The sequence below is a fragment of the Eretmochelys imbricata genome, chromosome 11 (assembly GCF_965152235.1).
Source record: "Eretmochelys imbricata isolate rEreImb1 chromosome 11, rEreImb1.hap1, whole genome shotgun sequence".
NCBI classification, from domain to species: Eukaryota; Metazoa; Chordata; order Testudines; family Cheloniidae; genus Eretmochelys; species Eretmochelys imbricata.
Genome location: NC_135582.1, coordinates 466231 through 492757, shown reverse-complemented (window position 1 = coordinate 492757; position 26527 = coordinate 466231). Strand labels below are relative to the sequence as shown.

The 26527-nt window shown below is 55.1% G+C and overlaps 1 protein-coding gene across 1 annotated transcript in view; it reads right to left on the bottom strand.

The window, feature by feature from the left end:
• The window catches only part of OBSL1 (obscurin like cytoskeletal adaptor 1), a 72022-nt gene that overhangs the window by 43506 nt on the left and 1989 nt on the right, over positions 1-26527 (bottom strand). Inside the window, exons 3-9 of the mRNA XM_077830341.1 lie at positions 23835-24964; positions 15567-15836; positions 14777-15037; positions 11959-12264; positions 11267-11542; positions 10037-10312; positions 7694-7966 (exon numbers count right to left, since the gene is read on the bottom strand). Of these exons, the coding sequence (XP_077686467.1) occupies positions 7694-7966; positions 10037-10312; positions 11267-11542; positions 11959-12264; positions 14777-15037; positions 15567-15836; positions 23835-24964 (2792 nt within the window). The remainder of the gene's footprint in view (positions 1-7693; positions 7967-10036; positions 10313-11266; positions 11543-11958; positions 12265-14776; positions 15038-15566; positions 15837-23834; positions 24965-26527) is intronic.

Sequence of the window (26527 nt, the reverse complement as noted above, 5' to 3'; positions counted from 1 at the left end):
CTGGGTGCGGTGAGCAGCTGGGGAGAGTGAGGGGGACCCTGGGCAGCAGGGCCAGCACAGGGAGACGCCTCAGCCAAGGGGCTCTGCAGGCCAGGCTTGGATCATAACCCCAACAGGGCGGGGGTGACGCTGGGAAGAAAGGTCCTACCACTTAGAGCCCAAGAGCGTGTGGCCACCACCAGAGCGAGTGTCCAACCCACAGCATCCCTACAGCACAGCCAGGGCCTGAGAAGAAGGCCTGGTACTTACAAGGAACAGACTGTGAACTGCCCTGACAACCCAGAGACGCTGTTTGTGATGTTCCCTGCCACAGAGTGGGGTGATGTGTTTCCTTTAACCTTTCCCATTTTCCCTTATTCTTTTTAAAATTAATTGTTGATTAAATAACTTGCATTTGCTTTAACTTGTATGTAATGGTCAGTGGGTCAGGGAAGCGCCCAGTGCAGAGAGCGTACCCCGGAGTGGGGACACCCTAGCCCCTGAACTAGGTGACCACAGCACGGTTGGGGGTCAAGCCCCCCAGGAATCCTGGGCCCAGCCTTGTTGGGGTTACAAGGACTCTGCCAGACAGGAGAGTGGAAGGGGAGTCCTCAAGGGCAGGGAAGCCACTGGGTAAAGGAAGTGGGAGAAAGGACTCAGATCCTTTCGCTAACCCACTTCACCGGGGTAGTGCAGAAGCCAGGAAAGTTCCCCACAATAGCGGTACTATTTCCCCGCTTACACCAGGATCACATTAGCCCTTTTGGCCACCACGTCACACTGGTTTTTCATGTTCAGGTGATTACCCATCAACACCCCCGCAGTCCTTCTCAGAGTCCCTGCTTCCCAGGGTAGAGTCCTGCCATTGTAGGTGTGCCCAACATTATTTGTTCCTAGATGTACACATTTACACATTGTTTGCTTGAGCCCAGTCTACCAGGTGATCCAGATCGCTCTCTATCAGTGACCTATCCTCTGCATTATTTGAAATTGGAAGGCAGCTTGGGTGAAAGTGATCATGAAATGACAGGTTTCAGAGTAACAGCCGTGTTAGTCTGTATTCGCAAAAAGAAAAGGAGTACTTGTGGCACCTTAGAGACTAACCAATTTATTTGAGCATGAGCTTTCGTGAGCTACAGCTCACTTCATTGGATGCATCCGATGAAGTGAGCTGTAACTCACGAAAGCTTATGCTCAAATAAATTGGTTAGTCTCTAAGGTGCCACAAGTACTCCTTTTCTTTTCATGAAATGACAGAGTCATGATTCTAAGGAATGGTAAGAGGGCGAACAGCAAAATAAAGACAATGGATTTCAAGAAGGCAGACTTTAGCAAACTCAGGGAGTTGGTAGGTCAGATCCCATGGGAAGCAAGTCTACAGGGAAAAAAATTTGAAGACAGTTGGCAGTTTTTCAAAGAGACATTATTAAGGGCACAAGAGCAAACTATCCAACTGCGTAGGACAGACAGGAAGTCTGGCAAGAGACCACTCTGGCTTAACCAGATCATCAATGATCTAAAAATCAAAAAAGAGTCCTACAAAAAGTGGAAACTAGGTCAAATTACAAAGGATGAATATAAACAAATAACACAAGTATGTAGGGACAAATTAGAAAGGCCAAGGCACAAAACGAGATCAAACTAGCTAGAGACATAAAGGATAACAAGAAAACATTCTACAGATACATTAGAAGCAAGAGGAAGACCAAGGACGGGGTAGGCCCATCACTCAATGAGGAGGGGGAAACAATAAGAGAAAATGTGGAAATGGCAGAGGTGCTTAATGACTTCTTTGTTTCAGTTTTCACCATGAAGGTTGGTGGTGAGTGGACGTCTAACTTAGTGAATACCAGTGAAAATGAGGTAGGATCAGAAGAGGCTAAAATAGGGAAAGAACAAGTTGAAAATAACTTGGACAAATTAGATGTCTTCAAGTCACCAGGGCCTGATGAAATGCATCCTAGAATACTCACGGAGCTGACTGAGGAGATATCTGAGCCATTAGCGATTATCTTTGAGAAGTCATGGAAGACGGAAGAGATTCCAGAAGACTGGAAAAAGGCAAATTAGTGCCCATCTATAAAAAGGGAAATAAGGACAACCCAGGGAATTATAGACCAGTCACCTTAACTTCTGTACCCAGAAAGTTAATGGAGCAAATAATTAAGCAATCAATTTGCAAACACCTAGAAGATAATGAAGTGATAAATAACAGTCAGCATGGATTTGTCAAGAACAAATGGTCTCAAACCAACCTGATAGCTTTCTTTGACAGGGTAACAAGCCTTGTGGATGGGGGGGAAGGGGTAGACATGGTATATCTTGACTTTAGTAAAGCTTTTGATACTGTCTCCCATGATCTTCTCATAAACAAACTAGGGAAATGCAACCTAGATGGAGCTACTATAAGGTGGGTGCAAAAGTGGTTGGAAAACCATTCCCAGAGAGTAGTTATCAGTGGTTCACAGTTATGCTGGAAGGGCATAACGAATGGGGTCCCACACAGATCAGTTCTGGATCCGGTTCTATTCAATATCTTCATCAATGATTTAGATAATGGCATAGAGAGTACACTTATAAAGTTTGTGGACGATACCAAGTTGGGAGGGTTTGCAAGTGCTTTGTAGGATAGGATTAAAATTCAAAATGATCAGGGAAGAAAGGTAAGCAGCAGGATACGGACCTGGACTTCAGGAAAGCAGACTTCGACTCCCTCAGGGAACGGATGGGTAGGATCCCCTGGGGGACTAACATGAAGGGGAAAGGAGTCCAGGAGAGCTGGCTGTATTTCAAGGAATCCCTGTTGACGTTACAGGGACAAACCATCCCAATGAGTCGAAAGAATAGTAAATATGGCGGCGACCAGCTTGGCTTAACGGTGAAATCCTAGCGGATCTTAAACATAAAAAAGAAGCTCACAAGAAGTGGAAGGTTGGACTTATGACCAGGGAAGAGTATAAAAATATTGCTCGGGCATGTAGGAATGAAATCAGGAGGGCCAAATCGCACCTGGAGCTGCAGCTAGCAAGAGATGTCAAGAGTAACAAGAAGGGTTTCTTCAGGTATGTTGGCAACAAGAAGAAAGCCAAGGAAAGTGTGGGCCCCTTACTGAATGAGGGAGGCAACCTAGTGACAGAGGATGTGGAAAAAGCTAATGTGCTCAATGCTTTTTTTGCCTCTGTCTTCACTAACAAGGACAGCTCCCAGACTGCTGCACTGGGTATCACAACATGGGGAGTAAATGGCCAGCCCTCTGTGGAGAAAGAGGTGGTTAGGGACTATTTAGAAAAGCTGGACGTGCACAAGTCCATGGGGCCGGACGAGTTGCATCCGAGAGTGCTAAAGGAATTGGCGGCTGTGATTGCAGAGCCATTGGCCATTATCTTTGAAAACTCGTGGCGAATGGGGGAAGTCCCAGATGACTGGAAAAAGGCTAATGTAGTGCCAATCTTTAAAAAAGGGAAGAAGGAGGATCCTGGGAACTACAGGCCAGTCAGCCTCACCTCAGTCCCCGGAAAAATCATGGAGCAGGTCCTCAAGGAATCAATCCTGAAGCACTTACATGAGAGGAAAGTGATCAGGAACAGTCAGCATGGATTCACCAAGCGAAGGTCATGCCTGACTAATCTAATCGTCTTCTATGATGAGATTACTGGTTCTGTGGATGAAGGGAAAGCAGTGGATGTATTGTTTCTTGACTTTAGCAAAGCTTTTGACACTGTCTCCCACAGTATTCTTGTCAGCAAGTTAAAGTACGGGCTGGATGAATGCACTATAAGGTGGGTAGAAAGTTGGCTAGATTGTCGGGCTCAACGGGTAGTGATCAATGGCTCCATGTCTAGTTGGCAGACGGTGTCAAGTGGAGTGCCCCAGGGGTCGGTCCTGGGGCCGGTTTTGTTCAATATCTTCATAAATGATCTGGAGGATGGTGTGGATTGCACTCTCAGCAAATTTGCGGATGATACTAAACTGGGAGGAGTGGTTGATACGCTGGAGGGCAGGGATAGGATACAGAGGGACCTAGACAAATTGGACAGGACAGTGGGGTGGGAGGAGGTATTGTTTCATATTCTCTGTGTATATATAGAGTCTGCTGCAGTTTCCACGGTATGCATCTGATGAAGTGAGCTGTAGCTCACGAAAGCTCATGCTCAAATAAATTCGTTAGTCTCTAAGGTGCCACAAGTACTCCTTTTCTTTTTACAAAATGAGAAATGACTGTCTAGGAAGGAGTACTGCGGAAAGGGATCTGGGGGTCATAGTGGACCACAAACTAAATATGAGTCAACAGTGTAATGCTGTTGCAAAAAAAGCAAACATCATTTTGGGCTGTATTAGCAGGAGTGTTGTAAGCAAGACACAAGAAGTAATTCTTCCACTCTACTCCGCTCTGATTAGGCCTCAAGTGGAGTATTGTGTCCAGTTCTGGGCGCCACATTTCAGGAAGGATGTAGACAAATTGGAGAGAGTCCAGAGGAGCGCAACAAAAATGATTAAAGGTCTAGAAAACATGACCTATGACGGAAGATTGAAAAACTTGGGTTTGTTTAGTCTGGAAAAGAGAGACTGAGAGGGGACATGATAACAGTTTTCAAGTATGTAAAAGGTTGTTACAAGGAGGAGGAAGAAAAATTGTTTGTCTTAATCTCTGAGGACAGGACAACAAGCAATGGGCTTAAATTGCAGCAAGGGAGGTTTAGCTTGGACATTAGGAAAAAACCTCCTAACGGTCAGGGTGGTTCAGCACTGGAATAAATTGCCCAGGGAGGTTGTGGAATCTCCATCATTGGAGGTTTGAAGAGCAGGTCAGACAAACACCTGTCAGGGATGGTCAAGATAATACTCAGTCCTGCCAGGAGTGCAGGGGACTGGACTAGCCGACCTCTCGAGGCCCTTCCAGTCCTATGACTATGATTTACCTGTGCCCAATTTTATGTGTCATCTGCAAATTTTATAATTTTGTTTTCTTCTAGGTCACTGATAAAAGTTAAATTGTGCAAAGCCAAGAACCAGTCCCTGTGGGGCCCCACTAGAAACACACATGCTCAGTGATGATCCCTCAATTACAGTTACTGTTTGAGACTTAACAGTGAGCCAGCCTTTAATCCATTGAATATGGGCCATGTTGAATTTATATTGTTCTAATTTCTTATTCAAAATCTTGTGCAGTACCAAGTCAAGTGCCATACAGAAGCCTAAGTATATTACATCAAGACTACTACCTTTATCAACCACACTTCAGGATAATTAATTATTGGAACAAATTACCAAGAGCTTTGGTGGATTCTCCATCATTGGAAATTTTTAAATCAAGATTGAATGTTTTTTAAAAGCTCTGCTCTAGTTTAAACCAGAATTACTTCAGGGCAGTCTTATGGCCTATGCTATACAGGAGATCAGACTACATGATCACAGTGGTCCCTTCTGGCCTTAGAATCTGTGCCCCATACCAGCCATTCTATTATGTTGTCCAGGATCAAAGTCAGGCTGACAGGCCTATAATTACCTGGATCATCCCACTGACCCTTTTAAAATAATGGCACAACATTAGCTTTCTGCCAGTCCTCTGGAACTTCCCAGTGTTCCACAGTTATTGAAAATCAACATTAATGGTCCAGCAAGCTCCTCCGCCAGCTCTTTTAAAACTCTTGAATGAAAATTATCAGGACCTGCTGATTTTAAAATGTCTAGTTTTAGTAGCTGCTGTTTCACATCCTCCTGAGATACTAGTGGAATAGAAAGAGAGCCATTATCATATGATATGACTACATCATTTGTTATTTTCCCAAATACAGAGCAGAAATATTTATTGAACACTTCTGCTTCATCTGCATTATTACTGACTAGTCTATCTTATAATGGAGCAATAGCATTGTTAGGCTTCCTTTTGTTCCTAATATACTTTAAAAAACCTCCTTCTTATGGTCCTTAATTCTGCTGGCCATAGATTTTTTATTTTATCCTGTTGCTTCCCTTATCAATGTTTTGCAAATCCTAGCTTATATATATAATTTTTATAGCTACTTTCACTTCCCCTCTAAGCCAGGTTGGTTTTTTAACCACTGTAGCCGACATTCTGGGCTGTGGCTTTTGGGGCATCTAGTAAAATCAGAGAATCATAAAATCATAGGGCTGAAAGGGACCTAGAGAGGTCTCATTCTTAAACAATTCCCGATGATTATTTACATTTTTCTGTTTAAATCTCCCAGTTGATCTGGCGCCCATTTTTTGTCAGCTTTTTTTAATGGGCCCTTTTAAAGCACCAAGTAGACATGTGACTGGTCTGGACTTTATCCTGTTTGCATATTACCAAGTACAATCAGGTCATGATCACGTCTACCTAAAATGTCACCAATTTTTAATTCTGTGATCCGTGTCTCTGTCACAACAAGGTCTAACATGGAACCCCCCGTGGTGGATACAGCACATATTGAGTTAGGGAATTGTCATCTATAATATTTAGTGATTCCAAGGATGTTTTAGTCTGGGCAGCATGAGACCCCCAGCACGTGTCACTCAAGGTCAAGCCTCCCCACCCCCTTTTCCCCTACACATTACCAATAGGAGTGCAAGGAGCTGCTCATCCGGCTCCCTGTGGAATTTGGCGGGGGCACCCATTAGTGCTTTGTTCTGTGCTTTGTCTGTTAGAACAGAGATGCTGCAGAGCAGCATCAGGGAGGCAGGGTGGTTTCACCTGCATTAGCATTTGGCCAGGATGTCGGGGTTCTTGCCTTTGCCTGTACAACTGAGCCCGGGGCTTTATCGCAGTGAGACTGACACGTCCCGTCCACAGCGCAGGGAGGCACATGGTGCTGGCAGGTGGGTCCCTGCCCCAGACTGGCCGTTAGCTGAAGCGCAGGCAGAGGTGGGGAATGAGGGTGACAGAGTCCCGCCGGGGCAGGTTCTGGAGTGCACAGTGTTAGGCAGGTTACAGTCTGCGTCTCTCCTGGGAACAGGCTGCTCCGCAGGCAGAGGGAGGAGCTCGGGGACATAAGGGAGACCTCAGGAGGGAACGGAAGAGAGTGATGGGGCTTAGTATGGCGCAGTGACCAGCGCAATCTACTGAGTCACTGAAAGCACCACCTGGTCCTTCCTCACTGGTCCCCCATCCACTGTGTGGCCAGACCAGCCACTGCTTATCTTACAAAGGGCAGCAGGCTCCCATCACCTTCCTGTACAGCAGCATGACCCCAGCCCTGTCCCCTCGCCACAGAGCGCTCTGTTAACCGCTGGCTGGAGAGGAGAGATTGCAAGTCCCCGGGGCGCAGCTAGTAGCAATGGAGTAAAACAGAGCAAAGGGCAATAAAACGTTTCCCCTCCCTGAGCGATCTCTCTCAGTGTGAGCAGGGCTGGCAAGCCCAGGCCCCGAATCCCCAGCCTCACCCGCTCCCGATGGGTCCCTCCAGCTAATCTCAGCTCTTGGGCATTGAAGCTGCAGCAGAAGACAGCTGATGGGGAGGACGTGCTGGGCCAGGAATGCGTGTGTGTGACTAGGAGCTTTCTGATGGAGGGGAGCGAGGACAAGAGACGCTGTGGCCCGGGAGGATGAGGGCAGAACAACAAAGCACAAAGAGGGGAAAGAGCTGGACAGACCGAGGGACGGAGAGCAAAGGGGTTGAACATGTGGACACTGCAGCGACAGAGCTATCGAAGCGCCTCAGACAGACGGCCAGAGACCCGCAGCACCTGTGCCAGTGAACTGGGATCAACCCACCTGTCACCATGATGTTGTAGAAGACGGAGTCGCCGCCCGCGTCGCACACAAACTCCCCCGTGTCCTGCGGCCGGGCCGAGGGGATGACGAGCCTGCGATGGGGCCCCTCGCGCTCCAGGAGTAGGCAGTCGCCCTCCTCCACCTCCACCCCGTCCTTGTACCACTGCACCGGGCCGTCGGCACGGGACAGCTCGCACGCCAGCACCACGCGCTCCGAGGCCAGGTAGGTGTGCGTGGCGTCCTCGTTAGAGCTGACGATCCTCACGGGCGGCTCTGGGCAGGGAGACAGGACGGGCTCAGCAGAGAGGCTGCCGGCTGGGTCACTCACAGCCAGCCGCCCCGCCCATTCCTCAGTACTGGAGGTTATTGCTCGTTATTACAAGGGGCTTCCAGTGCCCATCGACTGTGGGGAACTGGAGCACACTTGGGTTCCGCCGCTGGTGGGGGCAGCCGTGGCCAGGCAGGCATATCGCACCATGCCTGAGCGGCTAGCGAGAGCCCACCGTGGGGAGTCGTGCAGTCCCTGCCGAACGCTAAGCACGAGCTGAGTGTCAGGCTTACTGCACGGGCACTGCTGGAAGAGGTGTGTCAAATGTAGAGCACGATGCTCCAGACCTGCTGGAGGTGCAGCCAGTCACCTGAGATGGCTGGGGCTCTGCTAATTCGGTGAAGAGTGAGAACAACTGACCCAGCCCAGCCCTGGGTTTACAGACTGGGCCAGACGCAGGCCGAGCATTTACAAAGACAAAAGAGCCGCAGAAAAAGCCTCTGACCGGGGGACCCTCGGGCTGACCTGGAACCAGGGAAACGCCTGGCTTATGGAAAGAGACAAAGGTCTGCGGCTGTGTACGAGAAGAAGCCAGGGTGCAAAAGCTTCCTCATCCAGAGGAGGTGCCCTGCCAACAGACGTGTCTCCGGAGAGGCAGATCCCAGCTCAGTGGACTGGCCCCGTGCTGGACGGACTGACCATTGGGTGAGACAGGAAAGGTCAGAAAGTCTAGGCTCTGATTGCGTGCTGTGTTTTCCTTTCCCTTGTAACCTGATGTTTCCAAACCCTTTTACATGCTTGTATGTGAATTTTTATCTCAAGCGCTGTTAAATAATCTTCTGTTTGGTTTTATTATAGACATGACTAAGGGTATGTCTACACTGCAATTAGACACCCATGGCTGGCCCAGGCCACCTGCCTTGGGCAGCGGGGTTCAGGCTAAGGGGCTGTTTCACTGCAGTGTAGATTTCCCGGCTCGGCCTGGAGCCCAGGATCTAGGACCCTGTGAGGTAGGAGGATTCCAGAGCTTCGGCTGCAGCCCGAGCCGGGAAGTCTACACCATATGGAAACAGCCCCGGATGCCCGAGCCCCACTGTCTGAGTCAGCTAGCACAGGCCAGCTGTGGGTTTTTTCTTTGCAGTGTAGACGTAATCTTACAGCACATCTACAGTGCAAAAAAACCCCTTGGCAGGAGGTCTCAGAACCTGGGTCACCTGGCTTGCGGGACTCACGTGATGGGGCTAAAAGAAGCAGTGTACACATTCCCGCTTGGGCTCAAGCTAGGCTCTGAAACCCGGCAGGGGGCTGGGGTTCAGAGCCCAGCTGCAGCCTGAGCGGGAACAGCTACGCTGCTACTCACAGCCATGGAGCACGAGCCCCAGTCAGTGACCCATGGTTTGAGACTCACTGCTGCAGAGCTTGGTTTGGTTTTCTTTGCACGGGAAACAGACCCGAAGTGCTTTGCGATGAGGGGCCAGTGCTGAAGGGAGGTGAAGCCAGTAACCGGGGGTGCACTGCAGGTGTCCAGACAAGGAACTGGGCACTCCGGGTAACAAGGAGGGGTGGGTAAGTCACTCGCCTGCAGCCCAGCGTGGAGACCATGCGCTGCCAGTAGCCGGCAGCCTTGGGAGATCATCCCCCGTGGGCACTGCCACAGCTCCCTCACTCCGCGAGCAGGCAGCAGTGATTCACAGGGCGCAGCTGCCGGTCACTTGGCCTTTGCTTACCATCCAGCAGGGTGGCAGAGCCCCTAGGGCTCACATGGCCATAGGCCTCCCCTGGGGCAAGGGACAGAATCCGGCCGTGGCAGCTCCAGAGGATTTGATTTCAGTGGCCAGAGGAGCCTGTGAAGGCCAGAGAAGGCAAGTCTCTGGGAGAGAAGCAGTGAGGAAGAGAGGCTGAGTGGGGGTGGATGGGGCAGGAGGGGAGAAAGGAGTCTCAGGGCCACACATCTGCCGTGGTCCTGCTGGGATGTGATGGGACGTCTCCAGCTGTAATGCCCTGAGCCCATGCCTGCAAGGAACCTGCAGGAGGGGCGGGGCCGCAGGGCTCCTGAGGGCCAGCCCCCAGCTCACCAGTCACGGTCACTGTGAAGCTCAGCGCATCTTCGCCCGCATCACACGTGTATGTCCCGGCATCCGAGGGGCGGGCAGAGCGGATACACAGCCTCCTGGCGCAGCCCTCTGCCTGCAGGGTGACGACGTCATCCGAGGGCACAACCTCCCCGTCCTTGAGCCACCGCACAGGGGCGTCAGGCGTGGAGACCTCACACTCCAGGAGCAAGGGCAGCCCTGCCAGGAGCTCCCGGAGGCGGTGGGCCTCGGGCACCGGGGCGATGCACACCTGCGGGGCTGAGAGAGTCACCGTGAATGAGCAGAGAATGGAGGCGAGTCCTTGCTCTCACAGGGCAGCCAGGACAATGCCCCGGGTCCCAGCAGGCCCCGGGGTAGGCCCCATGCAGATTGGTCTATGGGATTGGGCTCTGCAAGACAGTGCATGCTGCCTGGCATCCCACGCAGGCCAGCTTCCTGCTGCTCAGCCCATCCCACCACAGGCCAGGCTGCCAGATGGCCAGGAGCCGCTCTCCCGTGCATCGGTCAGCGGTGTAGCCCCTGGAGATTGCAGCACCCAGCATGCAACGCTCCACCCCCACCCCAGAGCACAGCCTGCTGCAGAAACAGAGCTCGCTTGTGTCTCACAAGGCTGCACCTTCACACTGGAGCCCAGGGCAGATTGCTCCCAGCCCCAGCAGGGCAGGTGAGAACCTGCTGCCACCCCAGGGAGCCCAGCACAGCCTCTCCCTGGCCGAACTAGCGTTCCCTCCTGTGGGCTCAGCGCAGGGAGATGCCCTGGGCCTGAGCAAGCAGCATGCTCTCTGCGGGGAGGGAGAGAGCTCTCGCAGGCCAGGGAAGCAACAGGAGCTATGTCAGATGCCTCTGGGTGCTGAAGAGGCTGCAGTGAAAGAAGGATTAGCACCCTAGCCAAATGTCCCCAAAGCAGCTGCCACCACCCAGGCCAGAGGGGGCTGCATTATATTGCTGGGTGAAGTGGTGCCTGCCTGTCCCTCCCCCACCTCCCACGGGCTGGGAGGATTATTTGGCCTTTGCCAAGGACTCTGAGCTGCTGGGAGGACAGGTGTGTGGGAAGGGCAGGCCCTTGTTGTAACTCTTGTGTTCATGCTGCCTGGTTCATCCCCTCAGCTCAGTGATCTCAGCTGATATCCCAGGAGGGTGGTCTGGAGCCTGGATATAGTACCCCCCGCCCCCCCCGGTTTGGGGGCTGATCCGCAGCAGGAGAGCACTTACCTTGCACCCGCAGAGTGGCAGAGTCCCGCACGCCACTGGACACAAATGTGACCTCGGCCCCGCTCTCCGCCAGCCGCACACTGCGGAGCAGCAGGGAGTGCTCGGTCCCGCTGCGCTTTATGCAGTAGCTCTGGCCTTCCTCTTCCTCCTGCAGCTTTGCTCCATTCAGGAACCAGTTCCCCGCCACGGAGGCTGAGAGCTCCAGGGAGAACTGGGCATCCTGGCCCACCTGCACCTGCACGTCCTTCAGGGCTCTCCGCACGCAGGCTACAGGGACTAGAGCACAGTGCAGGGTCCTCAGCCAGAGATGGGCAACACCTCGAGCAGAGCTCCAGCCCCCCTGCCCTTCAGCCCCTGGCCATGGGCCACGTTACCCATTCACCCCTCTGAGCTGGCCACTAGCACGCTGGGTGCAGAACCAGGGGCTGCCCGTCAGCCATGGGCCAGCTCCCCAGGGCAAGTGCCCTTCAGCTGGTGAGCCTGCGCCATGGCCCCGTCCCATTCTGTGTTGGGAAGAAGGGGTCACTGGACCAGCACTGGACTCAGTCAATCAGTGCTCTGCACAAGCCAAAGCAGGCTGTAATTCCCAGGATCCTGGCATCCAGCCGTGTCTGGCAGGGCTCAGGCAGGAGCAGGGTCTGGAGGGAGCAAGCTCAGGAAGGGAACAGGCCCCAGAGGGCTGTGGTACGTACCAAGGTGCACAGAGCCAGGGAATTCCACGGGCCTGCTCCTCCCGTACTTGTTGACGGCACAGATGCGGAAGCAATAGTCTGCCTCGGCAGGCACGCTATCCCCGAGCACCTCCACCATGCTGGCCAGGTCCGTGGTAAGGCACTGCACCCACTCGGCCGTGCTAGCCTCCTGCCGCTCCAGGACGTAGCTGCTGGGGGGGCTCCTGTGCACATCAGGCCCGGGGCACCACGTCAGGAGGGCAGCGTTGCTGCGGTCCGTGCTCATCTCGGCGGCCACGGGCGCACTCGGGGGAACACGCTTTGCACCTAACACAAACCCCACATCTGGTTAGCTCCCTGCTCTGAGATGTCGACCGAGCAGGTAAGCAACCAGCTGAGACACAGGGCCTTCCCCTCTGGGGGCTGCCAGCCCCGATCCCCAGTGCAGGGGCCGCCTGGCATCAGGGGACCGGGAATGGGATACAACGCCTTCCCCTCTGGGGGCACCGGCTCCAATCCAGCTCCAGGGGATGGATACGCTGCTCTGGACACATGGACTATTCAAATACTGCATCAGCTTTATAAAAATGATCTGTGTGTCTTACAGCTAGTGTGCTCCTGGCTCAACGGGTGAGCTAAGATGTTTCAAGTAGGAACTAAAATCACCAGTACAAATCCCTCATGCCGGTAACACGGCTGTGAAAGCCATGCTGGGGACATTGCATAGATTGGTTTGACCTGGGTCACGAGGCCAGGGAAATAAAGAGCTCTCAAGTGTATAGAGTGACCCCCCCACCATCCCCGACAGAGAGAGACGTCACCCACACTCGATCCAGAAACTGACACGAAACTGGGACCAGGGGGCCAGGCCTTGTGGAAAGGAGCTGAAGTAGTCTAGGCCTAGCAGGGTTTGCATGTGGCAGATGAAGGACTGCTGGGCAAAACAGACCTGCATTCGCAGCTGTTTATTGTTTTATGCTTTTGTTCTGAATAAACAGCACTTGCTTTCATGAGCGCTGGCTGGTCCCTGGTTAACCCCAGACTGCCAGTGCTGAGCTGAAGTCAGACCTGCGGACAGAATCACCATACATTGTAGGGTTCTGCAGCCGAAGGCCCGCATCTAGCAGAAGGGAGGTGCAGAACTCAGCCCAGAGAAAGGTGCCGGCTAGAGGCTGGAGTGGGGTGCCCTCAAGAAGGCCACGAAGGGGCCAGAAGTGCAGATAACTCAAGAACCGTGACACAGGGCCATGCTGCGCTAGGGAGCACCAGCTCCAATCTGGCTGTTGGGCATAGGTGTGACGCTGCCAGGCCAGGTGCCAACTCATGCTCAGGTCCCCATCTCTCAGCTGGACACTGACCTATAGAGAGCTGCGATCTGTCTGGCTCACTTGTGGGGTAATAGTGGTAAAACAGGGATCAGCATTACAAGGAAGTGTTCGCACTCGTGAAGGCTCATCAGCTGCTGCCTGCGTTACTCTCCCCTGCACTAGCTGTATTCAATATTGCCCTGCACTATTGGAGCGGGTGTATTGTGAGCCTCTGAAACCGTGTGAATCACCATGCAGGAGAGACACATTAGTGAGCGAGCGCCTCGCTTAGAGAAATTGTTCTGTCTCTCCTGAAAGAGGAGACCTGGCAGTACCGGACAGGCTAGGGGTGGCTCTTGCAACTGGAAACTCCCTACATGTGGAGTGAGAAACCGTCAACAAAATGCTGCTCTTCTCCCTGTGACGATGAATCGTGTGAGTGGACGTCTCCCATCAGCTGAGTCTGCAGTTGGCAGTAGTGGGGGGACCCCAAACCAAAGGAACTAGGTATCTCTGTGCTGCTTGGACTCTGGGGATCAAGGTGTTTCTAAGCATAAGCAAGAGATCCCCAGCTACTTAGCCTGGGTTAGCCCCAAAGCTACACATAGAGCTGGCTGATTATAGAAACTTACATCACCTTTTGAAACCTAAGCCTGTAAGTCATTTGTGTATCTATGTTCACCTGGTTTAGCCTCATAAACAACTCATTTCCTTTTTCTACTTAATAAACCCTCATATAGTTACTATAGGACTGGCTACAAGCATCGTCTTCAGTGTGAGACCTAAAGCACAAGTTACCTGGGGTAAGTGACTGGTCCTTTGGGACTGGGAGTAACCTGAATATTGCTGTGATCCTTGGCATAAGAGGCCGCCTGTCACAGAGCTAGGCTTGCCCGGTAACAGGACAGATCGGCATACCAAGGGGACTGTCTGTGACTACGTGTTAAGGCTGGTAAAGTGCCTGAGGAGTTTGCACTAGGCACAGGAGGTTGGTGAAATCCAAGTTAAGAGCTCACAGCCAACATGGGGTTTGTGCCCTGGTTTGTACCCATCCGCCCTGAGGTTGGTGTTCATGCTCATGCATCACCGCTGGGAGCATCACACTAGTTTCACAGATGTCACTGGGTCTAAGGCCAGAAGGGACCAGATCACTTATCACAGGCCCGTCATTTTTACCCAGCTACCCCTATATTAAACCCAAAGATTTGAGTTAGACTCAAGCGTTTTGACCCTCAGGAGACGGAGCTGTGGCCACAGGCAGCAAACAGGAGAGACCGAGGGGCCGCCAACAACCCAAGCCCCACAGTGGCAGGGACCTGATTAGGGAGAGGTGCCCAGATGATCCCAGCAGGTGAGCCACAGCCCAAGCTGCAGAAGAAGGCGAAAAGCCGAGAGGTCCCTAATGGGGTACTGGGCCTTTCCCCTCTAGGGGACGCTGGCTCCAATCCAGCCCTAGAGCAGGGGGACCCTGATCCACAGATCGATGGGCTCCATGCTCCAGAGAAGTGCCACCCCCCTGGTGGGGCTCTCACATTTGACGCGGAGCTGGGCTGACGTCTGCGACTCCCCCACGCTGAAGGAGATGACCCCAGCGTCCTCCCGCGTCACATGCACCAGGACCAGCAGGTGGGTTTTGCCAAAGCTCTTCAGCACGGTGCACGGTGTCTCCCGCAGCTCCAAGCCGTTCCGGCTCCAGCAGATTCCCTCCACAGCCTCCCGGGTCTCCACACAGAAGGCAGCATTCTCCCCCTCCATGACGTCCAGCTTTCGTGGGAGCCGCTTCACGATCGCCCCTGGGAGAGTGTCCAGGAAAGGCCCAGAGTCACATCCGAGCGGGCAGCTCGGGACCCTGGGGCTGCGGAGCTGGGAGGGACATGGGGAGCCTAGGGCCCGAGGGTGCAGGAGCAGGAAAGGGGGGTGTCAGGAATGGGACTGGCTTGAGGCAAAGAAAGGGGGCAGGAATGGACAGGCTGGGAGCCGAGGCAGAGTACTATGGGGCAGGTTGGGCAGCTGGGGCAGGCGTTGGCTGGTTGGTGGCAGGGACAGGGCAGGGGAAAGACAGGACCAGGGAAGACGAGTGACTGGCTGGGTGCGAAGTACAGGGTAGTAGGGTCAAGGCAGTGAGAAGCAGGACCAGGCAGGGCAGCGGGCGACAGGCTGGGTGCCAGGGACAGGGCAGGGGAAAGGCAGGACCGGACAGGGACAGGGCAGTGAGAAGCAGGACCAGGCAGGGCAGGGGGCTGCAGCAGCAAGCGCCACAGGGAAGACGGTCTCCATGTCCCTCTGCTCAGGCTCCGTGCACCCCAGGCCCATCCCTCTCACCTCTGACTGAGACCTCAGCAATGCTGCGCCCTTTGTCCTTCATCTCGCAGAGGTAGATGCCGTCGTCGTCAGTGCGGGCATCACGGATGGTCAGGCGTCGCACCAGGCCCTGCTCCTCAATCACATACTTGTGGCTTGACTGCAGCTGCTTGTCCTCCAGGTACCAGGAGGTGGGGATGGTTTCGAGGGGCACCTTGCACTCCAGCACGGCGTCCTCACACTCCTGCACCTCCACATCCTCCAGCTGCATCTGGAACCGCACCCGGTGCTCTGGTGCCAAGCAAGAGAGAGACAGGAACTGCAGAGAGCACGCGGGGCCCAGGATGGGCCCAGCTTGGACGGGGCCACCACCACAGCAAGCCCAGGTCCCACAAGAGCTGCGTCAGAGGAAGGCAAAAGCCCCACAACGCACCCAGCCCATTGGGCAACCATCAGGGGGCAACTTCGAAAAGACATGGAAAGAGTGAGCCAGCTAAACCCCGCTTCTGCAACCAGGCGAGGGCCAGTCCATGAGGCCACCTCCTGCCCCGTGACTGAGCGCAGACCCCTCATTGGGCCAGCAAGCAGGGGTCCTGGGCCCCCACCCTTCATTCTCCTTCCCGTGCAGGCCTGTCCGGTCCCCTGGGGCCCAGCTCAGGAGTCAGCCTGGCCCAGCCCCTGCCCAGAGCCGTCTGTTCCAGGGAGGGGGCAGCCGAAAGCTCTCCATTCCCAGTGGGTTATTTTGAGAGGTGGCAGGCGACACGGGGGTGGCACTTGGTCCCTTCAGCGCTCAGCCCCCTGCTGTCAGCTCTTCATGCTGTCACCGGCCCCCCTGCAGAGACACAGCTGCTCCAAACTCCCTGGGCCCCTCTCAGCCTCCAAAGGGCTGGGCCGCACCGGGCAGGCCCCTGCACACCGCTGGGCAGGCCAGGGTGTCTCTGGGGCTTGATTAGCATCACACTTTCCAAGCCCCAGTGCAGAGTGACAGACACTGTGCCTGGAAATGGATCCCCCAGAGTCGCGGGGAAGCGCCTTCCGTGGAGGCTGGGTAGCTGTCTGTCTGGGCTGGGTTAGACCCAGCAAATCCTGCATCGCGGCAGGGGGCCATCCTACCTGACCCTTGCGGTCCCTTCGAACCTGATGATGCGAATACAAACCATACAGGCATAGTTCAAGGGAGGCCCAAACCAGCCCATCCTGCCAATGCCTTCATGGCGGCTGCCATGTTACTGCCTGTCTGGGCGACATCCAGCACAACGGGGCCCCGAGCCCCACTGGGAACCCCAACTGCTCCAGCAGCACACATGTGACGCACGTGTAAGGCCGGGTCTACACCGGGAAATGAGATCAGTAGAAATCATCTCCCAGGGGTCTGAAAAATCCACACCGCCAGCGTGCACCAGTTCTCCCGACCTCAGCTCTGGTGTAGACAGTGCTAGGTCGCTGTCAGTGGGAGACCCTCTCCCGTCGCGTTTTACGTGTCGCCAGCCCCTAGACAGTGGGTGGGGTGAGGGAGGTGGCATCTGGGGCTGTGGCAAAGCGCGGGTGTCACTGCCCCTCATTAGGAGCTGAAAGCCGTGGGGTGGGCGCAGACGCGGGGTGGGCGCAGAGGCAGCCTCCCCCCAGGAGGGAGCCAGGGCTGGCTGGGGCACGCCCGCTGGGCATACGGGAAGGCGTGACTGTTAGCTGGGCAGTAAAGCAAGGTTGCAGCAGTTCCGTTAATGCCTGATGGGATTCGGGAGCCATAACGAAGCGGAAGCGGGCACAGGGGGATTCCGTGGGAGGAGCCAATGTCCCCCGGAGGCCAGCCCTGTGCCTTGAGCTCCCTTCATCTCCGGCGCTGGCAAGCAGGCATAGGCGCCGACTCCATGGGTGCTCCAGGGCTGGTGGGTGGGCCCCGGCCAATCACTCGCTCTCACGCCCCAGAGACACGAAGGCCCCACACACACCCCCCGCCCAGGTTTGCCTCCTTGGCCTTCGCAAGCATAACTCCCCCCAGGCCTCACCAAGGGCCAACTTTCAGGGGAGCTCAGCATGTTCCCCCTGGGTGCAGCATCCACCACCCACAGTCTCCCCCTCACAGCCTCGAGCACCCTCCCTTGGGGCCCGCCGAGGAGTGAGTCGCCCCCTGTTCCTGGCTGCCTTCTTGGGGGCTCAGCTTATGCTGGGCAGGGAGGGAGGGAAACACTTCCAGCACAGACGCTTGGCTCCCAGCCCCACGCACTCAGGGCCAAACCCACTCAGCACTTCCCTGGGAGATTGTCACTAACAGCTCACAGCCCCCCCCCCACCCCCCAAACATATCAACCCCCTCCCACCCAACCTGGCTCCTGGCTCAGTGCCAGAAAGGATACATGGCCAGGTGTGATGAAGTGGGAGATGGTCTTAGTGTTTTGCATGGACCCTGTTTCTGCCTCAGTTTCCCTGTGTGCTGTATGTATAACCAGGGGGTGGCAGGGGGTGTTGTTGCAGACGACCATGTGTGATCTCACCTAGCAGCCTGGACCATGGATAACTGCCTGGAGACTGGGGACAAAGTGACTGGTGACCTGGTGACCAGGAGGCCCACCCCAGCTTTGCAGTCAGCCGGTTCTGGCCAGTGGGACGACAATGGGCTGCAAAAACAGGACCCCTATGACCTGACCAGCCAGTTTCAGCCAGGGGTGGAAGAGAGGAGCCCAGGTGACCTGTTTACCTGGGACTGAAGACAATGGACAGGGGAGGAGCTGTTGGGGGAGATGATATCGGCTGGAAGGAGGGGGGTGGCTGGACTGGGGAGAGAGCAGCCAGAGCCCTCCTGGGTGCAGGGGAGGCTTGGATGTGCTGTGCTGAGGGAGGCCAGGCCTGAGGCCTGGAGAGTTTCCTGTGCTGGATTCAGACACTTAATAAACGTCCTGTTTCTAGAGATCAGGGTGGCAGTGGGGAGTGCGGGGGACATTATTCCCCAGGGGGCATTCCCTCTGGGGGTGGAGGCCCTGGGGGTCCAGAGCAAGGGGACTCCCTGAGGGGGCCCACGGCAGAGACAGGCGTGCTGGAGGCTCAGAGAGGTGTGGTGCCGGGAGGCGGAGGGGCTTAACCCCTGAAAGAGAGAGGACCCCCGAGAAGGGCTGTCGCCCTGAAGGGGATTCCTCCCAAGGATCATATGGAGCCAAGAGAGAGCACAAGTCCTGAGAGTCCGTGCCACCAGGACCCTTCTGTCCTGCTCCCCTGTGTCTCTTCTCGCTTGAGCCTCCGAGCCCAGATAGCAGCACCACCAAGCTGGGGTGAAGGCAGGACAGCCAGAGAGACAGGCCCTGATCCATGAATCTGCCACCAGGCCTGGGCTGGCCAGAGCAGTCTTAGGTCATCGTGGTGTCCCAGCCTATGTCCTAGGGCTGGTGACTGGTGCAAGAGCCTCCCCTTCCCGTGCCCTTTTACGCTGGAACTGGAGACCCCCCTCCCAACCCACCAAACAGCCTTCTGCGTCCCCAAGCCCACCCTTCTGCCTTGCAATGTCCTAACCAGAAACACCACTGTGATAAAGGGGGAATTGGCTGTAATATTTTCATTGAGCATAGGTGTGCCTCAGTTTCCCCATGTGCTGTAGTTACCTCAGGGATAGAAAGGCCTGTTCACTCTCTGGGCAGGCTAACACAGGTGTGAAGGGCTCCCAGATGTCTGGGCCCTTCAGTCCCATATCACTGAAGCTCTTGAGAAAATAAGGACAGGTTTCAGAGTAACAGCCGTGTTAGTCTGTATTCGCAAAAAGAAAAGGAGGACTTGTGGCACCTTAGAGACTAACCAATTTATCTGAGCATGAGCTTTCGTGAGCTACAGCTACTTCATCGGATGCATACTGTGGAAACTGCAGAAGACATTATATACACAGAGAGATCATGAAACAATACCTCCTCCCACCCCACTGTCCTGCTGGTAATAGCTTATCTAAAGTGATCATCAAGTTGGGCCATTTCCAGCACAAATCCAGGTTTTCTCACCCTCCACCCCCCTCCAAAAACCACACACACAAACTCACTATCCTGCTGGTAATAGCTCATCCAAAGTGACCACTCTCCCTACAATGTGCATGGTAATCAAGGTGGGCCATGTCCAGCACAAATCCAGGCTTTCTCACCCCCCCCCTTTTTTTTTTCCGGGGGACACACACACACACACAAACTCACTCTCCTGCTGGCAATAGCTCGTCCAAACTAACCACTCTCCAAGTTTAAATCCAAGTTTAACCAGAACGTCTTGGGGGGGGAGGGGTAGGAAAAAACAAGGGGAAATAGGCTACCTTGCATAATGACTTAGCCACTCCCAGTCTCTATTTAAGCCTAAATGAATAGTATCCAATTTGCAAATGAATTCCAATTCAGCAGTTTCTCGCTGGAGTCTGGATTTGAAGTTTTTTTGTTTTAAGATAGCGACCTTCATGTCTGTGATTGCGTGACCAGAGAGATTGAAGTGTTCTCCGACTGGTTTATGAATGTTAGAATTCTTGACATCTGATTTGTGTCCATTTATTCTTTTACGTAGAGACTGTCCAGTTTGACCAATGTAAATGGCAGAGGGGCATTGCTGGCACATGATGGCATATATCACATTGGTGGATGTGCATGTGAACGAGCCTCTGATAGTGTGGCTGATGTTATTAGGCCCTGTGATGGTGTCCCCTGAATAGATATGTGGGCACAGTTGGCAACGGGCTTTGTTGCAAGGATAAGTTCCTGGGTTAGTGGTTCTGTTGTGTGGTATGTGGTTGTTGGTGAGTATTTGCTTCAGGTTGCGGGGCTGTCTGTAGGCAAGGACTGGCCTGTCTCCCAAGATTTGTGAGAGTGTTGGGTCATCCTTTAGGATAGGTTGTAGATCCTTAATAATGCATTGGAGGGGTTTTAGTTGGGGCTGAAGGTGACGACTAGTGGCGTTCTGTTATTTTCTTTGTTAGGCCTGTCCTGTAGTAGGTGACTTCTGGGAACTCTTCTGGCTCTATCAATCTGTTTCTTCACTTCCGCAGGTGGGTATTGTAGTTGTAAGAAAGCTTGACAGAGATCTTGTAGGTGTTTGTCTCTGTCTGAGGGGTTGGAGCAAATGCGGTTGTATCGCAGAGCTTGGCTGTAGACGATGGATCGTGTGGCGTGGTCAGGGTGAAAGCTGGAGGCATGCAGGTAGGAATAGCAGTCAGTAGGTTTCCGGTATAGGGTGGTGTTTATGTGACCATTGTTTATTAGACCCCTCCAACGCATTATTAAGGATCTACAACCTATCCTAAAGGATGACCCAACACTCTCACAAATCTTGGGAGACAGGCCAGTCCTTGCCTACAGACAGCCCCACAACCTGAAGCAAATACTCACCAACAACCACACACCACACAACAGAACCACTAACCCAGGGACCAATCCTTGCAACAAAGCCCTTTGCCAATTGTGCCCACATATCTATTCAGGGGACACCATCACAGGGCCTAATAACATCAGCCACACTATCAGAGGCTCGTTCACATGCACATCCACCAATGTGATATATGCCATCATGTGCCAGCAATGCCCCTCTGCCATTTACATTGGTCAAACTGGACAGTCTCTACGTAAAAGAATAAATGGACACAAATCAGATGTCAAGAATTCTAACATTCATAAACCAGTCGGAGAACACTTCAATCTCTCTGGTCACGCAATCACAGACATGAAGGTCGCTATCTTAAAACAAAAAAACTTCAAATCCAGACTCCAGCGAGAAACTGCTGAATTGGAATTCATTTGCAAATTGGATACTATTCATTTAGGCTTAAATAGAGACTGGGAGTGGCTAAGTCATTATGCAAGGTAGCCTATTTCCCCTTGTTTTTTCCTACCCCTCCCCCTGCCAAGACGTTCTGGTTAAACTTGGATTTAAACTTGGAGAGTGGTCAGTTTGGATGAGTTATTGCCAGCAGGAGAGTGAGTTTGTGTGTGTGTGTGTCCCCGGGAAAAAAAAAAAAAAGGGGGGGGGTGAGAAAGCCTGGATTTGTGCTGGACATGGCCCACCTTGATTACCATGCACATTGTAGGGAGAGTGGTCACTTTGGATGAGCTATTACCAGCAGGAGAGTGAGTTTGTGTGTGCATGGGGGTGGGGGGTGAGAAAACCTGGATTTGTGCTGGACATGGCCCACCTTGATTACCATGACAGGTTTCAGAGTAACAGCCGTGTTAGTCTGCACATTGTAGGGAGAGTAGTCACTTTGGATGAGCTATTACCAGCAGGAGAGTGAGTTTGTGTGTGTGGTTTTTGGAGGGGGGTGAGGGGGTGAGAGAACCTGGATTTGTGCAGGAAATGGCCCACCTTGATTATCATGCACATTGTGAAGAGAGTTGTCACTTTGGATGGGCTATTACCAGCAGGAGAGTGAGTTTGTGTGTGGGGGGGTGAGGGTGAGAAAACCTGGATTTGTGCAGGAAATGGCCCACCTTGATTATCATGCACATTGTGAAGAGAGTTGTCACTTTGGATGGGCTATTACCAGCAGGAGAGTGAGTTTGTGTGTGTGGGGGTGGAGGGTGAGAAAACCTGGATTTGTGCTGGAAATGGCCCAACTTGATGATCACTTTAGATAAGCTATTACCAGCAGGACAGTGGGGTGGGAGGAGGTATTGTTTCATCATCTCTGTGTGTATATAATGTCTACTGCAGTTTCCACGGTATGCATCCGATGAAGTGAGCTGTAGCTCACGAAAGCTCATGCTCAAATAAATTGGTTAGTCTCTAAGGTGCCACAAGTACTCCTTTTCTTCTTGAGAAAATAGTGGCAAATCCAACTGCCCAGACATGGACCCCTAGCAACCAATGACTGTGGTGAAGCAGGACTGTTCTTAATGTTTCCTCTGAATAGTGTGGGGGTGCCTCAGTTTCCCCTAGTCAGTTCTTAAGTATCTAGGGGGTGGGGTAAGGGTGTATGATCATTGCAGAGCCCTAGAGGGCAGGTGTGTGCAGGGGTCTGGACACAGACAATGGCCGACACCCTGTTTCCTGGCCACCGATGGCCTAGCCCTTCCCCCCTGCAAGGTGAGAGCTAAAGGGTTGGAGAACAAAGGAATCTGGTGACCTCCTGGCCTGGGAAAGGGACAAAGCCCAGAGGAGGAGGGGCTGGAGAGAGTTTCAGTTTGGGGCTGGCTGGAGACATGGAGGGAAGGGCAGACGTGGTTGTCTGGCTCACGGCCCCCAAAATGGACCCAGCTGAGGGGTCCGATTCTCTGCACCTACAAGCTCTGTGTTAGACCATGTTCCTGTCGGCTAATAAACCTTCTGTTTTACTGGCTGGCTGAGAGTCCCGTCTGACTGCGGAGATGGGGGGCAGGACCCTCTGGCCCCCGCAGGACCCCGCCTGGACGGACTGGCCGTGGGAAGCACAAGGAGGGGCAGTGGAGGCTGAATGCTCCGAGGTCAGACCCAGGAAGGGGGAGGCCGGGGGAGCTGTGTGTCCTGCAGACAGGCTGCTCCCCGAGAGGAGACTTCCCCAGAGTCCTGACTGGCTTCATGGGGAGCAGATCCAGAGCATGGCCCGGGGACTCTGTGACAATGACCCAGAGAGATCTGGACTCCCCGCCTCTCCCAGCATCCCCCAGCTCGGAACAAAGGGCTGGGGGGAGGGGAGAGTTAAGTGTGGGCTGCAGGCAGCAGTCAGTGCACCTGGCCTGGGACACAGTCAGAGGGATGGGCCTTTGGACTCTGGGCTCCCCAAGGGCTCCCTGTGCAGGGTCCAGGTGACTAACCCAGCTGTCGGCCCACACTGCCTGCATGTCTCTGCAGACGCTTGGCGCTGCCCCCCAGGATGGTACAAGTCTCCCTCTGGGTCTGTCTCCGTGAGACTTGCTGCTCGGAGCTCTCGGGGGGGGGATAGGCCCATGGGGCCAGCCCCAGGAGACGGTGAAGCCGCATGGCTTCCCCTGGAGGAGGAGCAAGACCCCTTGTGGGCCTGGCCCACTGACGGGGCCTCCCAGAGCCTGTCCCCATGCGGACCATGGTCCCGATCCTGATCCCACCACTCCCACCACCACCTAGTCCAGACCACCAGGGCCAACCCTACAGCCCCAGAGCCCTGGCTTCTCTGCAAATTGTTCCATTGGCAAATCAGGATCCCGTTTTCGCTTCCTCCTGATCCAGCCCCCCTGGGTAGCCCCAGCCCATCAGGGAACCAGCGCGAGCGAGTCAGGCCTGCCCCTCCATACACCCGGGCTAATGCCATTGGACAGCAGCAGCCTGCTCTGACCCCCGCTTGCCCGCTGTGGGCAAGGCCCCTGCATCTCTGCACCCCCCACAGAGCCCTACCTCTCACATGGAGCTGCACCGCACTGAGGGTCTGGCCAGCCGTGTTGGAGGCGGTGCAGATGTACAGCCCCTGGTCCCGGGCCTTGCAGTACAGCACTTTCAGGATGAAGTAGCCTTCCCTGTCCTCGTAGACCAGGTGCCTCCTGTCTGGCGCAACGACCTGCCCGTCCTTCTTCCACACGATCTCGGGCTTCGGCTTGCCCGTTACGTGGCACCGCAACTTGGCGTGCTTCCCCTCGCTCACAGCAAACGCCTTGGCTTTGGGTGCGCTGGGAGGCACCTCGCCATTGGGCCGAGCCGGCCAGGGCGCGGAGAGCTGCCCGTGGCAGTGTCTCCTGTCACCGTGCTGATCCGGCGGCTTACTGAAATGGCTCAGGGGCCAGCAGGTCCTGGGGGAGCCCAGGAAGGGGCCGTCTGGCAGCCCACGAGCCATGGGGTCAACCAGGAGCACAGCTGCTGCCAGGGCCTCCCCTGAGCGGTTCTGTGCCCGGCACACATAGACCCCTCCGTCCGGGGGCCGGGCGCTAAAGATCTTCAGGAAATGCCAGTCTTCCGGCTCCCTCCCCACGGAGAAATGGCTGCTCTCAAAGAGATCCGACAGCTGGCGCCCATCCTTCTCCCACTGCAGCATAGGGCAAGGCTGCCCCGAGACCCTGCAGGTGAACACCACATCCTCCCCCCTGCAGACCTGCCAGGACAGGGGCTTGCTCAGAAAGGCGGGGGGCACATCCTCAGGGTCTCCCTCCTGCTGCAGCTCCCCCGCCTCCACCTTGAGTGTGGCAGCAGCGTAGGTCTCCCCGATGGTGTTCTTGGCCTTGCAGATATACTGCCCGCTGTCCTCTGGGGTCACCTGGGAAATCAACAGGCTGTATACGTTCCCCTCAGCCTCAACCTGGAAGCGGCCCAGCAGTGCGATCGGGGATTTGTCCTTCTCCCAGATGATGCTGGGGCGTGGGTCACCCGCGATCTGGCACTTCAGGATGGCATCGGCACCACTCTGCACTGTGAAAGTGCGGGGGTAGGCAAGGAACCGGGGGGCCCCGCCAAACACATCCATCTCAGGACTCAGCTGGGGCACTGCGGGGACCCACACCAGGGGCTCAGCCAAGACAGCAGCTGGGCCCAGACACCTGGAGGGACAGACAGACAGAGCGCTCGGATTCCAACTCAGCTGCGGGAGAAGGCTATGGGGCAAGCAGAGGAATTCCACTGTATGGAGAGAGGGCCTCATGGCACTCCCTCAGGGAGCCAGCCTCCCCTCAGCAAGGCCACGGCAGGGTCAGCCCAATGGAGAAGCAGCTCTGTGGCCTGCCTCTTTCAAAGCAGAGCCCCCTGGACCCCTCAGCCCAGGGCCATGTGGGGTGCAGGCCCCTGGCCAAGCAAAGCAGCTGCCCAGACCTTTGGGAGTTGGAAGTTCAGAAGAATCTTGTGCCGAGTCCTTCGGCCAAAAGACAGCGGTCGCCCGCAGACAGGTGGGCCCTGGACATGTTTAGTCCCCAGCCCCCTGGATTCCACCCCGGCCCCAGTGCATCAGGTTTCCCTGCAGGCCGCCAGCTCGAGCCTATTGTTAGACAGTTATTTCGGTCTCGCTGGGCCCTCACCCCCGGGAGACTCCACTCACTTCCTGGATCCCCTGATGGCGCGAACACAACCGGTCCACGCTGCCGGGGCTCTTATCAGCCAGTGCCGGCCTCGGGCACCAAGCCAGGTAGCCCTGCGGTGGCTCGGACAGGCCTGGCCCAGGCGGTGGCAGGGACGCCCCAGGAGCCTGTGCAATGACACATCCATCGTCTCTCCCCCTCTCCCAAAGGCCCCCTAGGTCTCCTGTGCCCTGCAGGTCCTAAACCTGGCACCCAGAGCCTGCCTCTACCCTCCTGGGCCTCACAGGGCTCTGCTGCCCCAAGACTGCATCACTGCTGAAAGCCAGCTCAGCCGGAAACCGACATGCAGGCAAATCCGCTGATGCCAGGCTGGCTCAAGGAGTGGGGAGTGGGACACAGGACCCCCTCTCGGGGACAACCGCTCTGATCTGGCCCCCGGGCAGGGTACTGGCTGGCTCCGGGGGTGGGGAATGGTGCCCTGAACCCTTCCCCTCGAGGGCAGCAGTCCCAGTCCGGCCGGTTGGCAGCGACCAATGTTTTTCCTCGGGCTCCCGTTTGGTGGCCTCCTTCCCGCATGTGACTTGATTCAGGGGTGGGATGCAGCAGGGGGAGGAGGGGGAGCCCATCCAAGGTCCTGTGGCACAGGTGTCCACATCCCAGCACTATGGCACGAGCCAGCCCCCTTCACTGGCAGTCTCGGCCCTTGGGGAGCCCAGAGCCAACCTGCCCCGACTCGTCTGCCCTGGGTCCCCGGCAAAGCCAGGCTGGAGCCCCCGTCACCAGCCCAGCGCTGAAATGAAACAAATACCACCGGGCCCCAGCCTTCCCTCCCCCCACAGGAGACAGCGGGACAGAGAAGCCCTTCTGGGCCTGTGGGGCAGAGAGGCAGGAGGGGCAGAGACCCCCCTTCCTGGGCCTGTGGGGCAGAGGGGAGCAGAGAAGCTCCCTTCTTGGGTGGGGCAGAGCAGGTAACGGGCAAAGGCAGCTCCATGCTGGGTGTGGGGCAGAGGGGCTGAGGGGCAGAGGCAGCTCCCTGTGGGTGTGTGGGGCAGAGGGGGCAGAGGGGAGTTTTGGGGCAGAGGCAGGTCCCTG